This window comes from Tenrec ecaudatus, chromosome 9 (assembly GCF_050624435.1).
Source record: "Tenrec ecaudatus isolate mTenEca1 chromosome 9, mTenEca1.hap1, whole genome shotgun sequence".
NCBI classification, from domain to species: domain Eukaryota; kingdom Metazoa; phylum Chordata; class Mammalia; order Afrosoricida; family Tenrecidae; genus Tenrec; species Tenrec ecaudatus.
Window position 1 is genome coordinate 121,318,864 of NC_134538.1, and position 14,567 is coordinate 121,333,430.

At 37.7% G+C, this 14,567-nt stretch overlaps 1 protein-coding gene across 5 annotated transcripts in view; it reads right to left on the minus strand.

Annotated features, from left to right (window-relative positions):
- PHTF2 (putative homeodomain transcription factor 2) overlaps window positions 1-14,567 on the minus strand; it is a 142,456-nt gene that overhangs the window by 62,985 nt on the left and 64,904 nt on the right. For 4 of the 5 annotated variants that reach the window (XM_075558488.1, XM_075558489.1, XM_075558487.1 and 1 more), the window contains exons 3-5: window positions 10,954-11,010; window positions 2,981-3,050; window positions 2,320-2,478 (exon numbers count right to left, since the gene is read on the minus strand). In XM_075558488.1, the coding sequence (XP_075414603.1) occupies window positions 2,320-2,478; window positions 2,981-3,050; window positions 10,954-11,010 (286 nt within the window). Of the gene's footprint in view, window positions 1-2,319; window positions 2,479-2,980; window positions 3,051-10,953; window positions 11,011-14,567 lie in introns of those variants that run through there. The other variant, XM_075558490.1, reaches the window with a different exon arrangement.

The following is a 14,567-nucleotide window of genomic DNA, read 5'->3' on the forward strand; positions in this document are numbered from 1 at the left end:
ATGGCACTGCTGAACAACAGTGGGGCCAACTTTAAAAACAAAATGAGAAGAGCTTCAGTGTTGTCATGGGTTAGCACGCAATGCTTGTACAAAACACTGAGAAATATGTATGAAGACCCTTGGAAGTGTTATGATACTGAATCTCAAGCATAAGAAAGTGATTCAGAAATTTCTGTGATCAATTTTTATCATTTCTTTAATAGAAAAAATAAAGCCACGCTCTAGTAACAAGCACGAAATCCTCATAGTCCACATCTCCCTCTATGTACTGTATACACTCGAGTATAAGCCGACCCAAATATCAACCAGGGCACCTAATTTTACCACAAAAACTGCATTAAATATATGCTGGAAAACTCAGCTTATACACTATTATATACGGTATATAAGATGCATTTTGGCTGAGCTGAAACAACTTTGCCTAAATAAAAGTTTGCAGCTTTTATTATCATTTACTTCAGAGAGATGTTATCTTTTACTTAAAAGCTCTGTTGGCATGCATATTGAAATAATCATTTGGGACTGCAATGTTAGAGTACAACACTTAACATTAAAATACTTGGAACCATATCAATCAAATTAAAATAGTTGTTTTGTGAAAGTAATGGAATGTGAGTTATTTCTTCTTTAGTCTCCAAATGCTCTGTGGTGTAATGAAGTGCTGCTAACAGGGCTGGGGCTGGGAGGTAGCATTACACAGCTGTTAAGTGTGTCGCTCTGCAGACTGCTTAGAATGGCAGCTGGGTTCTACCACATTGCGGAGGTGAGTGTTTGGCCCTCAGGGCCTTCTGATCACATATCTGTAAGCTAGATAGAACAACAATTCCTATACTTCTTTATAGTGGGATAGAGCTTAAGACTTTGGGCTACTAACTGCAAGGTAAGCAGTTCAAAACTACCCTTTGCTCTGATCGAGAAAGTCAAGGCTTTCTACTCCTCTGAAGAGTTAAGTCTCAGAAACCCACATGGGCAGATCTATCCTGTCTTCTAGGGTTGCTATGAGGCTGCTTCAGTCCCATGAGAGTGAGTACAATGGTTAATTACCTGGCTTCTGTCTGCAAGGTCAGTAGTGTGAACTCACCAGCCACTCTGCGGAGAAAAGAGCTGCCTTGTGAATGAGGGGGAGTGCGGAGTGGGGACCCAAAGCCTGTCTGCAGGCAACTGGACATCCCCTTTCGGAAGGGTCGCGGGGAGGAGACGAGCCAGCCAGGGTGCAGTGTAGCAACAATGAAACATACAACTTTCCTCTAGTTCCTCAATGCTTTCTCCCCCCACACACTATCACGATCCCAATTTTACCTTACAAAGCTGGTTAGACCAGAGGATGTACATTGGTACAGATAGGAACTGGAAGCAAAGGGAATCCAGGATGAATGATCCCTTCAGGGCCAGCGGGGACAATGGTGAAACCGGGACGGTAGGGTGGCAAGGGGGAACCGACGACAAGGAGCTACATATAACCACCGCCCGGGGGGATGGACAACAGAAAAGTGGGTGAAGGGAGACACGTTGGACAGTGTAAGATATGATAAAATAATAATTTATAAATTATTATTTATAATAATAAATGGGGAAATGAGGCACTGAGCCAAGGGCTTATGTGGAAAGCAAATGTTTTGAGAATCATGATGGTAAAGAACATATAAATGTGCTATATACAACTGATGTATGTATGGATTGTGATGAGTTGTATGAGCCCCCAATAAAATGATAAAAAAAAAAGAAAGAAATTTGTTACTTAAAAAAAGAGCTGGCAATCTATTCCTATAAGGATTATAGCCTAGAAACAATAGAGGAGAGATCCACTCTAACCTAAAGGTTTGCTATTAGTTACAATTAACTTGTCAACACACAACATACTTCATTATATTGTTTTGATAATAATAGAGTAATTGTGAATATTCTCAGAACTGTTAGTATACAGAATTTCACTTTGAAATGAAAACAATCTCAGATCAGTGCTGAAAACACAGGAGAAACAGACCAGGTCTGAGCCAGGAAAAACGGCCTTGAACAATTCTATAAAAAGAAGATTGGTATATGTATATGTGTGGGATACATATTAAGTAAGATTTTTTTTACAAAAAAGTACTCTCAATTACTATTTTTTTAGCTATTTATAACTTCAAATGTTCATAAAATTGTCAGAAAATAATTGCTTTGACTTCTCAAAATTTATACCACTTTTATATCACTATAATATGTTTCATCCTACTCAGTAGCAGTTAATATATATATTTTTAAGAATTCCTTAGTAACCCTGAAAATGTAGCATTATTAAAGTTAAAAGTCAAATGCATTTCCAGTACTTGGGTATACCTTGGAGAAGATAAAGAACAAGAAGCCAGAAAAAGATGACCTTTGATGTTACTTGTAACCACCACCGGAAGAAAAAGGGGAAAAACACGACTCGAACAATTCCCTTTCGGGTCAGAGAAGTCCATGGGCTTTCAGGCTTGGCCTTAGCAAATGCAGACCCTAAAAAAGGAAAACAAAATGACAGAGAACTTTTATTACTATTCGGTTTCCCTTGGTGGGAAAAAGATCAACATTTATAAAACAGTTCCCACACATGTAATTTCATTTTGTGTAAGAAATGTTTAATATTGGGTTATATACATTTTAAAAACATTTTATGCTATCAATACAGGTATTTGAAAAAAATTAATTAAAATTATGGCAGAATTTCTCAAGTGTCAGTTCCAATTAGGAATCACAATGACCAGCAAACATAATTGCTTTTTTATACTTGATAGTTCTTAGAATGATCTTTTTTTTTTTTTTTAGAATGATCTTTAATGAGAAGAAAAATCCGTTAATGGCATTAATTTACTTGTGTTGGTTAGAACAACTTCTTTCTCACTCATGCTCATTCCAGACTCATTAGCTTACATTGTGCTTTTAATTTGACAAACATATATGTCTAACTCCTTCAGGATGAATTTCTGATTAATTAAACATTTGTTTATGCAAGACTCACCTCTTACAAGATCAACATCTATGAGGTCTGGTTTCACATGTGCCGTTTTCTTTGGTTTATTCCTTAATCCCTATAATAAAGGTAGTATTAAAATTCAATATAAATTTTAACTCTAACAGCAGAAAATATCCAACTTGTAAAGATTTAAATTAAAAATAAAATCTTTATTATACTGGACAAAAAATATAACATGTTATATATTTGCTAAATAAATCAACTATACTATTATAATACACTTCATTATTCTCTAGGATAAATTAAGAGAGGAGTATAACATAGAGGGTTGTTTTTTACTAAAAATAAAATACTAACACAAAGGCTATTACTAAATACCCTTTATAAAGCAGATTTATATATATGAAGGAGCATCGAAAAGTTCATGGAAAACCAACCCAACGATCTGGAGATTTTTCTATGAAGCTGTTGAAGTTTCCTGCTATAGGCTGTGAAGGCCCAAGAGACTGTGTAGGCCCCAACCGAGCACAGAAGGGCTGTAGATGCTGGCTGGGAGGCCACGGGACCCAAAGGGCCCCGCGGGTGTGACAAGAAGGCATGGAAACAGAGAGCAGTGGGTCACAGAAATGAAGAAGAGAGGGATACAGATTTCTCAGCAGATGTAAGCAAATAGGGGTGGAATTAGCTGAGACCCAGAGAACATGATGCACTCCTCAGGGGTGCTACTATTCTCACAGGTCAATCAAAGCCACACCCCGAAGCCCCTCAGAATGCAGATGCAATGCCATCGGAGGAGGCAGCAGTAATCATGAACTGAATTCCAAAGCCCAGTGTACAGAGCCGGAAAGATCAAAATATTGGTAAAATATATACCCTTAAGACCAAAAAGTAGCTACATGAACAGAGAGATATACACCTATGCTCACTTCAGCACCAGTCACAATAACTAAAAGGTAGAAAAAAGTATTCAACAAATAAATAGATAAGCAAAATGTGGAGCTTCAAAAAGTTCATGGAAAAACGTTAAACTCCCTTGAACATACAATGGAATACTAAACAAAACAAAAAAACTTCCTATCGCCAAGTCAATTCTGACACATAGAAACCCTACAGGAAAGAGGAGAGCTGCCTTGTATGATTTCCAAGGCTGTAATCTCTATGGTGGTCTAAAAGTTACAGATTGGGCTAAAATTCACATAATCGGCAGCTCAAAACCACCAGTTGCTCTGGGAGAGAAAGTTGGGGCTTTCCACTCCTATACACAGTTACAGTCTCGGAAACCCATGATCGCAGTGAATGTGGTTTTGAGTGTTTTAATCTCCATGGGAGCAGCCAGGGACATCTTTTTCCTGCAGAACAGCTGGTGGACTGGAACTGTTGACCTTCTGATTGGCAGCTGAGTGCTTAACAACTGTGCGACCTTTAGGAAAACTGCCAGCCAAAAACAGAAATCTTGACATATGCTACACCATGGATGAACCTCAAAAATAATATGTTGATCAATGGTGACAGAATAACTGGGATTGTCAATGGTGGCTGTGTAACATAAAGAGTACAATAAGTGACATTGAATTATTCAAGTAGAAGTTGTGGAATTATAGCAGGCGTTCTCAAACTACGGCCTACGGGCCACAAGCAGCGCGCTGAGGACATTTATCTGGCCTGCCGGGTGTTTTTGCCCCATTTGTTTTTTTACTTCAAAATAACATATGTGCGATGTGCATAGGAATTTGTTCATAGTTTTTTTTTCCATAACTATGTCTGGCCCTCCAACGGGTCTGTGAGACAGTGAACTGGCCCCCTGTTTAAAAATTTGAAGACCCCTGAATTAGAGAATGTTCTGTTGTGTATATAATTGCTACAATTAGAAGAAAATAATAATAATTACATGAATGACTATAGGGAAGAAGAAAATATTCTAGAATTGAATATGATGACAATTGTACAACTCTTCTAGGATTGAATTATTGAATTGTATGACATGTGGAGATAAAATGCAAATAAAACTGTTAAAAATATATTATGTTGAATGTTCTAAGTCAATTGCAAAGGGATAAATATTGTATGATCTAAATAAAATGACCAGAATAGGCATATACAGACTAATGGTTGTAGTTAAGGGTAGGAGAGAGGGAGACAGGGAATGGTTCTCTAGGAAGGAGTTTAATTTTTGTTTAGAATGATGGGGAAAATGATATCAATTAAGGGCAGTGCTTACATAGCTCGACTAATTGGCATTACTAAGTAACTAATTCACTGACATCAAGTTGATTTCAACTCATAGTGACCTACAGGACAGAGGAGAAATGTACCTGTGGGTTCCCAAGGCTGTACATCTTTATAGGAGCAGAGTCTCTCCTTTCTCCCTTGAGGTGGCTGGTGTATTCAAACTGCTGACCTTATGATTACCTTATGATTATGTAAGTTGTTTAGGTGCCAGTGAGTCACTTTTAACGCATCACAATCCCCATGCACAACAGAATAAACACTGCCCAGTCCCGTGCCACAATCGTTCCTATACCAGAGGCAATTATTGCCACCACCATGGTGTCAAGTCATCTCCTTGAAGGCCTTCCTCTTTTTCACTGGCCCTCCACATTTTACCAAACAGGATGTCCTTCTTTAGGGATTGGTCTCTCCTGATAATATGTTCAAAGTATGTAACTCATAAGTGGTACACTAGGGAAAAAAAGGTGAAATGGTAAATGTGTTAAGAGAATGCAGTTATTGATGCTACTTAAGTATAATGAAACACCTTAAGGGATTCCATTTCTTAGTTCCATGGTGTAGGGTGATGGTTTCAAGGGACAATCCAGGCAAGTGGCCTAATTTTAGAGTTTCTGCTCTATCTCCCAGATCAGTGAATAGTACCTGGGGTCTAAAAACATTGCCCCCAGCCATCCAAGATTAGATAACTGGTCTCCATTTGCCTGGAGCAGCACTGGAAGTGCACTGAAGATCAACTGACCTTCGAATGAATTGCCTCCTTTGCCAAGAGCAGAGGAAATGAATGATGACCAGCTATTATTACTGAATATTCTGATAAAAGATTCAATAGATAGGTCCTAAACAAAAGTTGGAAAATATGGAACACAATTTCAAATCCCTAGAAATACCAGACTTACTGGACCCATGAAAAACTCCCAAATCTATTATTCTGAAATAATCTTTAAGTCATCTTAAAATTAAACAATTTAGCTCAGTTAGTAAAATGCTCACACCTTAAACACTATACTCTGTTAAGGAATTCTCTATGTGAGATAAAACTGATACCAGTAAGTCTAACAAGAGAAGTTAAAGGAATAGTGACTCTAAATTAGTAGTGGTGAAATAATTTGGGTAGAGAAAGCAAGAATGATGACAAAACATGAAGAATGTAACCAATGTCGCTAAATTGTACATGTAGAAAATTGTTGAATGAGCATGTAGGTTTTGTTGTGCATATACACATTTTTACCAAAAATAAATTATTACAAAAGCTATTAGCACCAAAATGTGAGCATTCATAATCTGATATGAATTAAGTAGCTATTTTAAGTTACAAAATTCAAACTGGCTTGAAGTAAACTACATTTATACAAAATAGCATAACTTTCAGAACTACCTAACTATAATCATGGACCTTTAAAAAGTTTTAACTAAAAATAAAAATTAGATTTAAAGACACCTACAAATACCAAGACTATTGATTTGTACACAAAACTACAAAGTAAAGGCAATCAAACATTATATTATAGCCCCGTGTTTCCCAAAGTGGGTGAACGCCACTAGAATATGGGTTATAGTATCAACATTTTTCATGATCAAGGAAGCACTAAGTAAATTTTTTTCTGAAAAGAAGGAGAAATGTCACATAAACCTAGGAACCTATGCCATGATCACACAAAGCTCTTGCATCAAGTCAATTCTGACGCACAGAAAGCACACAGTAGGTCAGAGGAACTGCCCCATAGTATTACTTCCAAGGGTGGAACTGTTATAGATGCAGGCTGCCATAGCTTTTACCTGGGAAGCAGCTGGTGAGTTTGCAGCACCAACCTTGTGGTTCCCAACCAAGTGCTTAACTGCTGCACAACCAGAGACTCCTCAATCAAGCATATTTAATACAATTAGTTCCCAAGGATCAAAATGGCACATTCCTTATTGAATATACATTTAAACTCCCAGAGTACATTCTTGTAGTACAATGACTCCAATAGAGTATAAAGTGGAATTTTTAAGTCTCTAAAGTACACAGATAACACTGAGCCAAAAGGCTAAAAAGAAGATTGTTTAAAGTTAGAAAATAAGTTCACCTGATGGAGTGAGTTTACCCACTTAGTGCTGGGCTGCTAAACTAAAGGTCAGCAGTTCAAATTCACTAGCCATTTCATGAGGAAATGATGTGGCAGTCGACTTCTCTTATCAAGTTACAGCCCTGGAAATCCTACGGAGGAATTCTGATCTACCCTATATATACATGGTTGCTATGAGCCCGGGTCATTTGAAAGCCAATGAATGTGAAAGTTAGAAAGTACTTTTGTTCAGTGATCTAGGCTTCCTACGCATGGAAGTTAAAACCATACATTTTACTTCCTGGAAATCTTGATTAATTTCTTCCATACCCTTTTATCTCTGTGATGCCTTTAAATAGAATTCCTTTTATTGATGCTTTAAAACGCTAGTAGGTACAAAAACAGGGAAAATTCCACAGCATTAACTTTTAAATTTTGGCCAAACTGAGCAGAAAGTGATATAATGTTTTCATTTATTTCTAAAATGTTTTAAAAAATATAATTTCTAGCCAGAAAAGGATATCAGATTTTAGCAATATAAACTGTGAGGTGGTCTTTAATTTAAAAAATATATATTTGCAGGAGATAACATTTTCATGGATTTCTTTAGTAATCACTGTTTTGTGTTTTGTTTGTTTTTTTTGCTAGATAATGAAGAAATGATTTCACAGTAGCCATGAGGCTAAGTTAGAAAGTTTGGCTATAAAATCATAGAAACTTTTATTAAACAAAAATCAAAATGTGAAAATCGTTGTTTCTGAACATATTGACCACCTAGGGATATACACTTATGAAGGCAACATTTCCATCTCTACAGCCCTTCCCAGAAGAGTTTTGAACTCTCCAAATTATATCATGTTAAAATAGCAATTTTGTCATCTTCGAGAAAGTCAAATATGATCCTTTTAAGCACTGAGCTTTGGGAACTAAAAGGTGGCTAGAGCAGGGTGGCAGGGTGGATGGTAAAGTTCCATCAAAGTCTATAGGGAGGCCCATGCTACCGTCCAAGAACAAGCAGGCGCACTGTCTTGAAGGGGGGGGGGGGGGAGACCACAGTGCAATTTTCTTGACCATTTTCCTCACCAAATGAGTTTTCAATTTTCTGAAAATGTTTAAACCCCCATGATCGTCCTGTGTCCTTTAAGAAAAATCAATCAAGATTATCCCTTGGCAATCTTGAACAAAGTAATTAACCTTCTCTTTTGTTGTTGATGGAATAATTTATTTGATGGACAGTTTTCCTCTGCAAGATATAAGCTGCTGAAAACTATACTTTCTTTTTTTAAAATCATTTTATTGGGGGCTCGTACAATTCTTATCACAATCCATACATACATCCATTGTGTCAAGAACATAAGTACATTTGTTGCCATCAAAATTCTCAAAACATTTGCCTTCTACTTGAGCCTTAATATCTGCTGCTCATTTTCCCCCTCTCTCCCCACACCCCCGTACCTCATGAACCCTTCATCATTCATATATTATTATTATTTTGTCGTATATTAATTACACTCTCTGATGTCGCCCCCTGCCCTCTTCTCTGCTGTCCCTCCCCCAGGGAGGAGGCTACACATAGATTCCTTCTGAGCTGACCTTTCTACCTTGAGTTTAATAGGCACAGGCAATCCCCTCATCAGCCACTGTTAGGACTAGCCCTAGCACTCAGTATTACGTTAGTAAATCCAAGACCTACCCCGTTACAATTCATCCTATGAAATTGTCTTCAAAAGTTTGATATTGCTTAAAAGACGGGTTGGAAAGATTAACTCTGAGTTGGCTGATTCTTTGCACAATACTTTTGGTACCCAACAAGCCTAAAGCTTGCTGAGGCCAAAATGTCTCTTAAAATTGATAATGTTGAACTATGTGAGATTCCAACATCAGTAGCTATTCCATCAATAGTAATTCTATGTCTTCTACGAGTTTCTGGGCTTGAACTTTAGGTTCTTCATTCATTGAGGTTGACCATCTTCTCTGTCAGGGCTCATCTTTGAGGTTGTCCCTCGGTTTGGATTTTATGTCAACTTCGCTGGGCCAGGTTTCTCAGTGTCTTTGCAATTAAGACGTAGTAATTCCCCACGTCGTGATCTAATACAAAGTCCAAATCTCCATAATGGGATCTGCTATGAGGAGCCAATCTGTTATAAGAAGATTACCATATATACTCGTGTATAAGCCAAGTTTTTCGGCACATTTTTAATGCCATTTTTGTGGTAGAATTAGGTGTCTCAGCTGATATGTGGGCCGGCTTATACTCCAGTAAACACGGTAGGTTGGGATGCAAGATCCTTAGCCAGATTATAACTTGAAACTATGACTCTGCCTTCAGACTATGGAACCAAACCCAGCGAGGTGCTTGGTTATACATAAGTAGCGAGGTGCTTGTTTATACATAAGCAGGGACTTTTGTTGTTGTTGTCAACGTACCATACAACTTTTGCCATTTCAACTTTTCAATGTGTCTACTTTATTTAACAACAATTACAAAAGGTGTGGCTGTGCAACCCCACCCTTAATGTGGTTTTCATTCACATATATTTTTATATGCTTTTCATTCTGTCTGGAATATCTTCCTCATTCTTATCCCCAATTTGTCTGTCAAACTCAGCTCACGAGTCACTTCCTTTGGGAAGACTTCTCTAAAGTCCCTAAGGCTACTTCTCTTTGTCCTCCCTCATACAGATGTATATAGACCTCTCTCAGAATTTACCAGCTTTCTAATTTTGGGTTTTACTTACAAAACTATAATTAATCTCACCTTTCTTTCCCTAGGAGTTAATCTTATTTTTAACATATATTAGGTGCTCACCAATCTTTGCTAACTGCACTGATCCTTCACAAAAATAGAAGAAAGACCCTAATTCACAAATGAAAACAAACCTTGCTCTTTTATTAGAGCTGCTTGCCTGAATAATGCCAGATTTGGGAACACAATTTTAAGTAACTATAGATAGTGATTTTCGATCTAAACCTTTCTAAACAAAACAGAAAATGTCAAGCACCTAAAGTAATATTCTCTGGGCCTTGGTTATATTTAGCTCGTGCAGGAACACACAGATTAGTACTATATATGCAAATGATATATACATATATATCTGTAAAAGTGCTGAGAAACAGAACAAATTCAGTTACAAAATCGATTTCATGCTAGCAAGGTAGCCTATCAGAATGTCTTATCAGTGTTGGGAGGTAATTACATATTCAAAAAGAAACCGCCGTTTATATTAAAAAAACACACTTTATCTTTATTTCCATAAATCCTTATAAAAGAATTAATCAACTTTTCAGCGACTCTTTGCATCCAAGTCATTCTGTTAGTAGCACCAAAAAGCAAATCTCGATAATTAAACGGAGCAGCATTTGCACAGTCACTCAGGCAGGAACAATTCCGAGACACTTACCAGTTTAATAAACTGTACAGAGCAATGGCAGCACCAGAGGGAGGAAAAGGAAACTAGAAGTATAAGGTGACAAGTAAAGGGGGAAAGAGCTGACAAAAATCACCATTAGAGAGAAAATCTAAAAGAGTGAAGGCAAGAAAAAGGAGGAGGAAGATAAGGAGGTAAAGACAAGTGGACTATAAATACCATGATAAAAAAAAGTTCACCTCTTTATTGGAAAGTCTGGAGAAAATATATAATATTAATTTATACCCTAAAATTACATGAAACGATTCAATAAAAATGTGTGAATAATTTTTTAAAACTATGCTTCATAAGATATAAAATGTATTAAATGTATTACCTTGATTTCTCTTTGCTCAACAGATTTCTCCCATATTTGTTGGTCATATGCTCCAATCTGTGGAGAACAAAGACAAAAACCCTACGTTAAAGGATCATTGCTGGGATTCACCAAGTTTCAAGCAGCTTGGCATTCATTTAGCACAAATCAGATTCGCCTGTCATACTTCTGCCATTAAATATACTGCAGCAGTTCTCAAAGTATTCAGGATCAACACTGCCATCACCTAGGGGAGTTAGAAATGAAAATTCTATGGCCTACTCCCACAATTAGTAAAGCAGAATTCTAGGACTTACGGCCCACAATCTGTGTTACTAAAAATCCCTCTAGGTGAGTCTGATCTATTATTAAAGCTTGAAAACCTCTGCTTTATTTCACATTTTATTGGCACCTAACCCATGTATCATACAATAGTTCAATCATACAATCATATCGAGAATAATTGTACAATTATTACCACAATCAATTTTAGAATATTCTCACCTCCATCCCCATGGTTAAATTGCCTTTAAATGAGTTGTATAATCATAATCAGTTCTGCTGCTCCCTCCCCTCCTATCTTCATTGTTTACTTCTGAAATCCCCTCACTCCTCCCTATCTTCCACCCCTACTTATTTTAAATAACATAAATGCTACAGTTCTGGCACATTTAATTTAAAAACTCCCAAGTAATACACTATTTAAATGAATTACCTTTAAAGTAGCAAAATAGTGGTTTTCTATAGTAATTAAAAATTCATTAACTCACAGACCACAATTAACCACTTAATTTAAGGTTTAACTTGGAAAATAAAGTTGTAAAAATCTTGCTATGTCTATCTATGTAAGATAGACAGGACAAACAACCTCAAGGAGACAATAATAGCCTTGAGAGTTGGGGGGTGGGGTGAGGGGGAGAGGATGGTTCAGTGAGTCAACACATCAGGGACAGGGGAATAGCAAGGGACCTAAAACTGACAGTGAGGAGGGTGTAGTGTCCCTGGTGATGTTTGGTTATGAGATGTACCCAAGAGGAGTTCCTGTGAGACGAATGATGAGTGAAGAAGATAGTGGGTCAGGAGGAAAGAAAAAAGAAATAGAAGATACAACAAGAAAGTAAAAATTCACCTACCCCAGAAGCAACAAAGCCCACACGGAAGCAGCACACCAACATAGATGATCGTGAAGGGCAGAGGATACCAGGTCTCAAACAAAAAAGGCGGGGTAGTGGTGAGAATCACATCACCGTGAATGAGGGGGAGTGCGTGATTGGGACCCAATGCTCATCTGTAGATAGCTGGACATCCCTTGCAGAGGGGTAGTGGGGAGGAGATGAGTCACTCAGGGTTCAGTGTAGCAACAATGAAACTCAAAATCTTCCTCTAGTTCCTGAACGCTTCCTCCCCTCCCAATTATCATGATCCCAATTCTACCTTGCGGACCTGGTTAGACCAGAGGATGTACAGCGGTGCAGTAGGGATCTGGAGGCACAGGGAATCTAGGACAGATGAACCCCGCGGTAGGAGTGGCGACACCAGGATGGAAGGGGGTGTAGAAAGGGAGAACCGATCTTGGAGATCTATGTGTAACCTCCTCTCTGGGAGATGGGCAATGGGGAGGTGGGTGAAGGGAGACGCCAGGGAGTGTAAGATAAGATATAATAATTATTTATAAACTATCAAGGGACCTGGGGGAAGGGGGAAACGGGGAGAGCGGGGGAGGGGGAAAAAAGGGAAACCGAGCTGATTCCAGGAACCCAAGTGGAAGGTGAATTATGAGAATGACGAGTGCAACGAATGTATAAGGGTGCTTTGCTCAATTGATGTATGTACGGATTGTGATAAGAGCTGTATGAGCCCCAATAAAAAGATTTATTAATTTTAAAAAAGAAAGTAAAAATTATGCAGGCATAACTATAGTTAAGTACATATGCAAAGATATAATTATATATAAAGAGAGGTATATGTATGTATGTACATAAATACAGTAAGGATGCAGATGGACTCTAGACCTGTACTTAAATCCCACCTCAGGCCACGAATGGTTTGTTCTAACAATGTGGCAATGTATGGTATTCATCTTCCCAACACGATCACTAAAGTCAAAATAAGTGCATAAGCAAATGTGGTGAAGAGAGCTGATGGTGCCTGGCTATTAAAAGATATAGAGTCTGGGATCTTTAAGGCTTGAACTTAAACAAGCGGCCATCTAGCAGGGAAGCAATAAAGCCGACATGGAAGAGCTTCACCAGTCTGTGTGATCATGAGGTGTAAACGGGAATCGGTTTCAGAAGTTCAAAAATAAGCAATCAAACTGACCTGAAGGAACATAGGCAAAGTGGAACCCCAAAGTCCACCTGTAAAGCAATTTGGACAGTCCCTCACAGAGGGGCCATACGGAAGGGAATATATCTCCAGGGTGCAGTAGAGCACTGAACACATAACTATTCTGTAGTTATTTAAACTTTCCTGCTACCACTATTATGGCCATAGTTTTACCTCACTAATCTTGCTAGAGCTGCGTACATACATTGGTACAATCAAAACCTTTCGATGCATGAAACTCAAGATAGATAAATCCCTCAGAAACAGTAAGGGGAGTGTAATGACTCCCTAAGGATAGAGGAAGAGTGGGGGAGGGGGGGAGCTGATAGTGATGACTGTATAACCCCAGCCAGAACGGAACAAACAGAATTTTAGGTGAATGGACACATAGGATGGTGTGAGTTACGGTTAAAAAACAACAACAATAATAAATAAATATTATATATTGAGGGTTCAGGGGAGTGGTCGGGTAGAAAAGGGAAGGGATAAGGAGAAGCTGATATCAAGGAGTTCAAGAAGAAAGTGTATTAAACATAAAGATGGCGACAACTGTACAAGTATGCTTGGTCTAATGGAATGATGGATTGGAATATCTGTAAGAGCTCCTAATAAAATGTTTAAAAAGAAGAAAACACATACATCTCACTAAAGAAAAACCTGCTGCACAAGGAAAGCACCACAAAGGAGAATTCCTTATAACTTCTACGACAATCACTTAGATGCTGGACAGTTCTCTGCACCATTCCTTCACTAGAGTAGGTTGAATAAAATATTCTTTACTATTTATTTCCCAGTTTTGTTATTGTATTTTTGCTATTAGCCTCTAGTGTCTTCAGTTTTTGCTTACCTATATCCAATAAGACATAAATGAGTCAATAGCCTATAGCTATGAGAGATTTTTGCTATTGGTTAATTGAAAATTTTAGGGAATTTAAAACATTTCAGAGAATGACAATGAAAAGACTAGAGACACACAGGAATAGGCAGGGATAACAGAAGGAAATTCAGAAAGAGTATTTTCTGACTCACAACATCATTCTACCAGAGAAAAGACCTCTTATTTACAAATTATTTTTAAATTTTGTTGTAAGAAATGATATTGAATAAGCCAGTGACTCCTTAGAGTACTTTAAAGATAGACATAAAGAAGGTAGACTAGAAGAATTTAATGAATCCTTACAAGCCCTTCATTTCTTTAATTTTATCGTGTACATTATTTTATTCCTACTAATTTCTCTGGTCCTATAAACACCTGTGTTCATTTTCACCTGTTTCCTATTTTTCAAATTACCTTCCAATAGTTTCTGAAA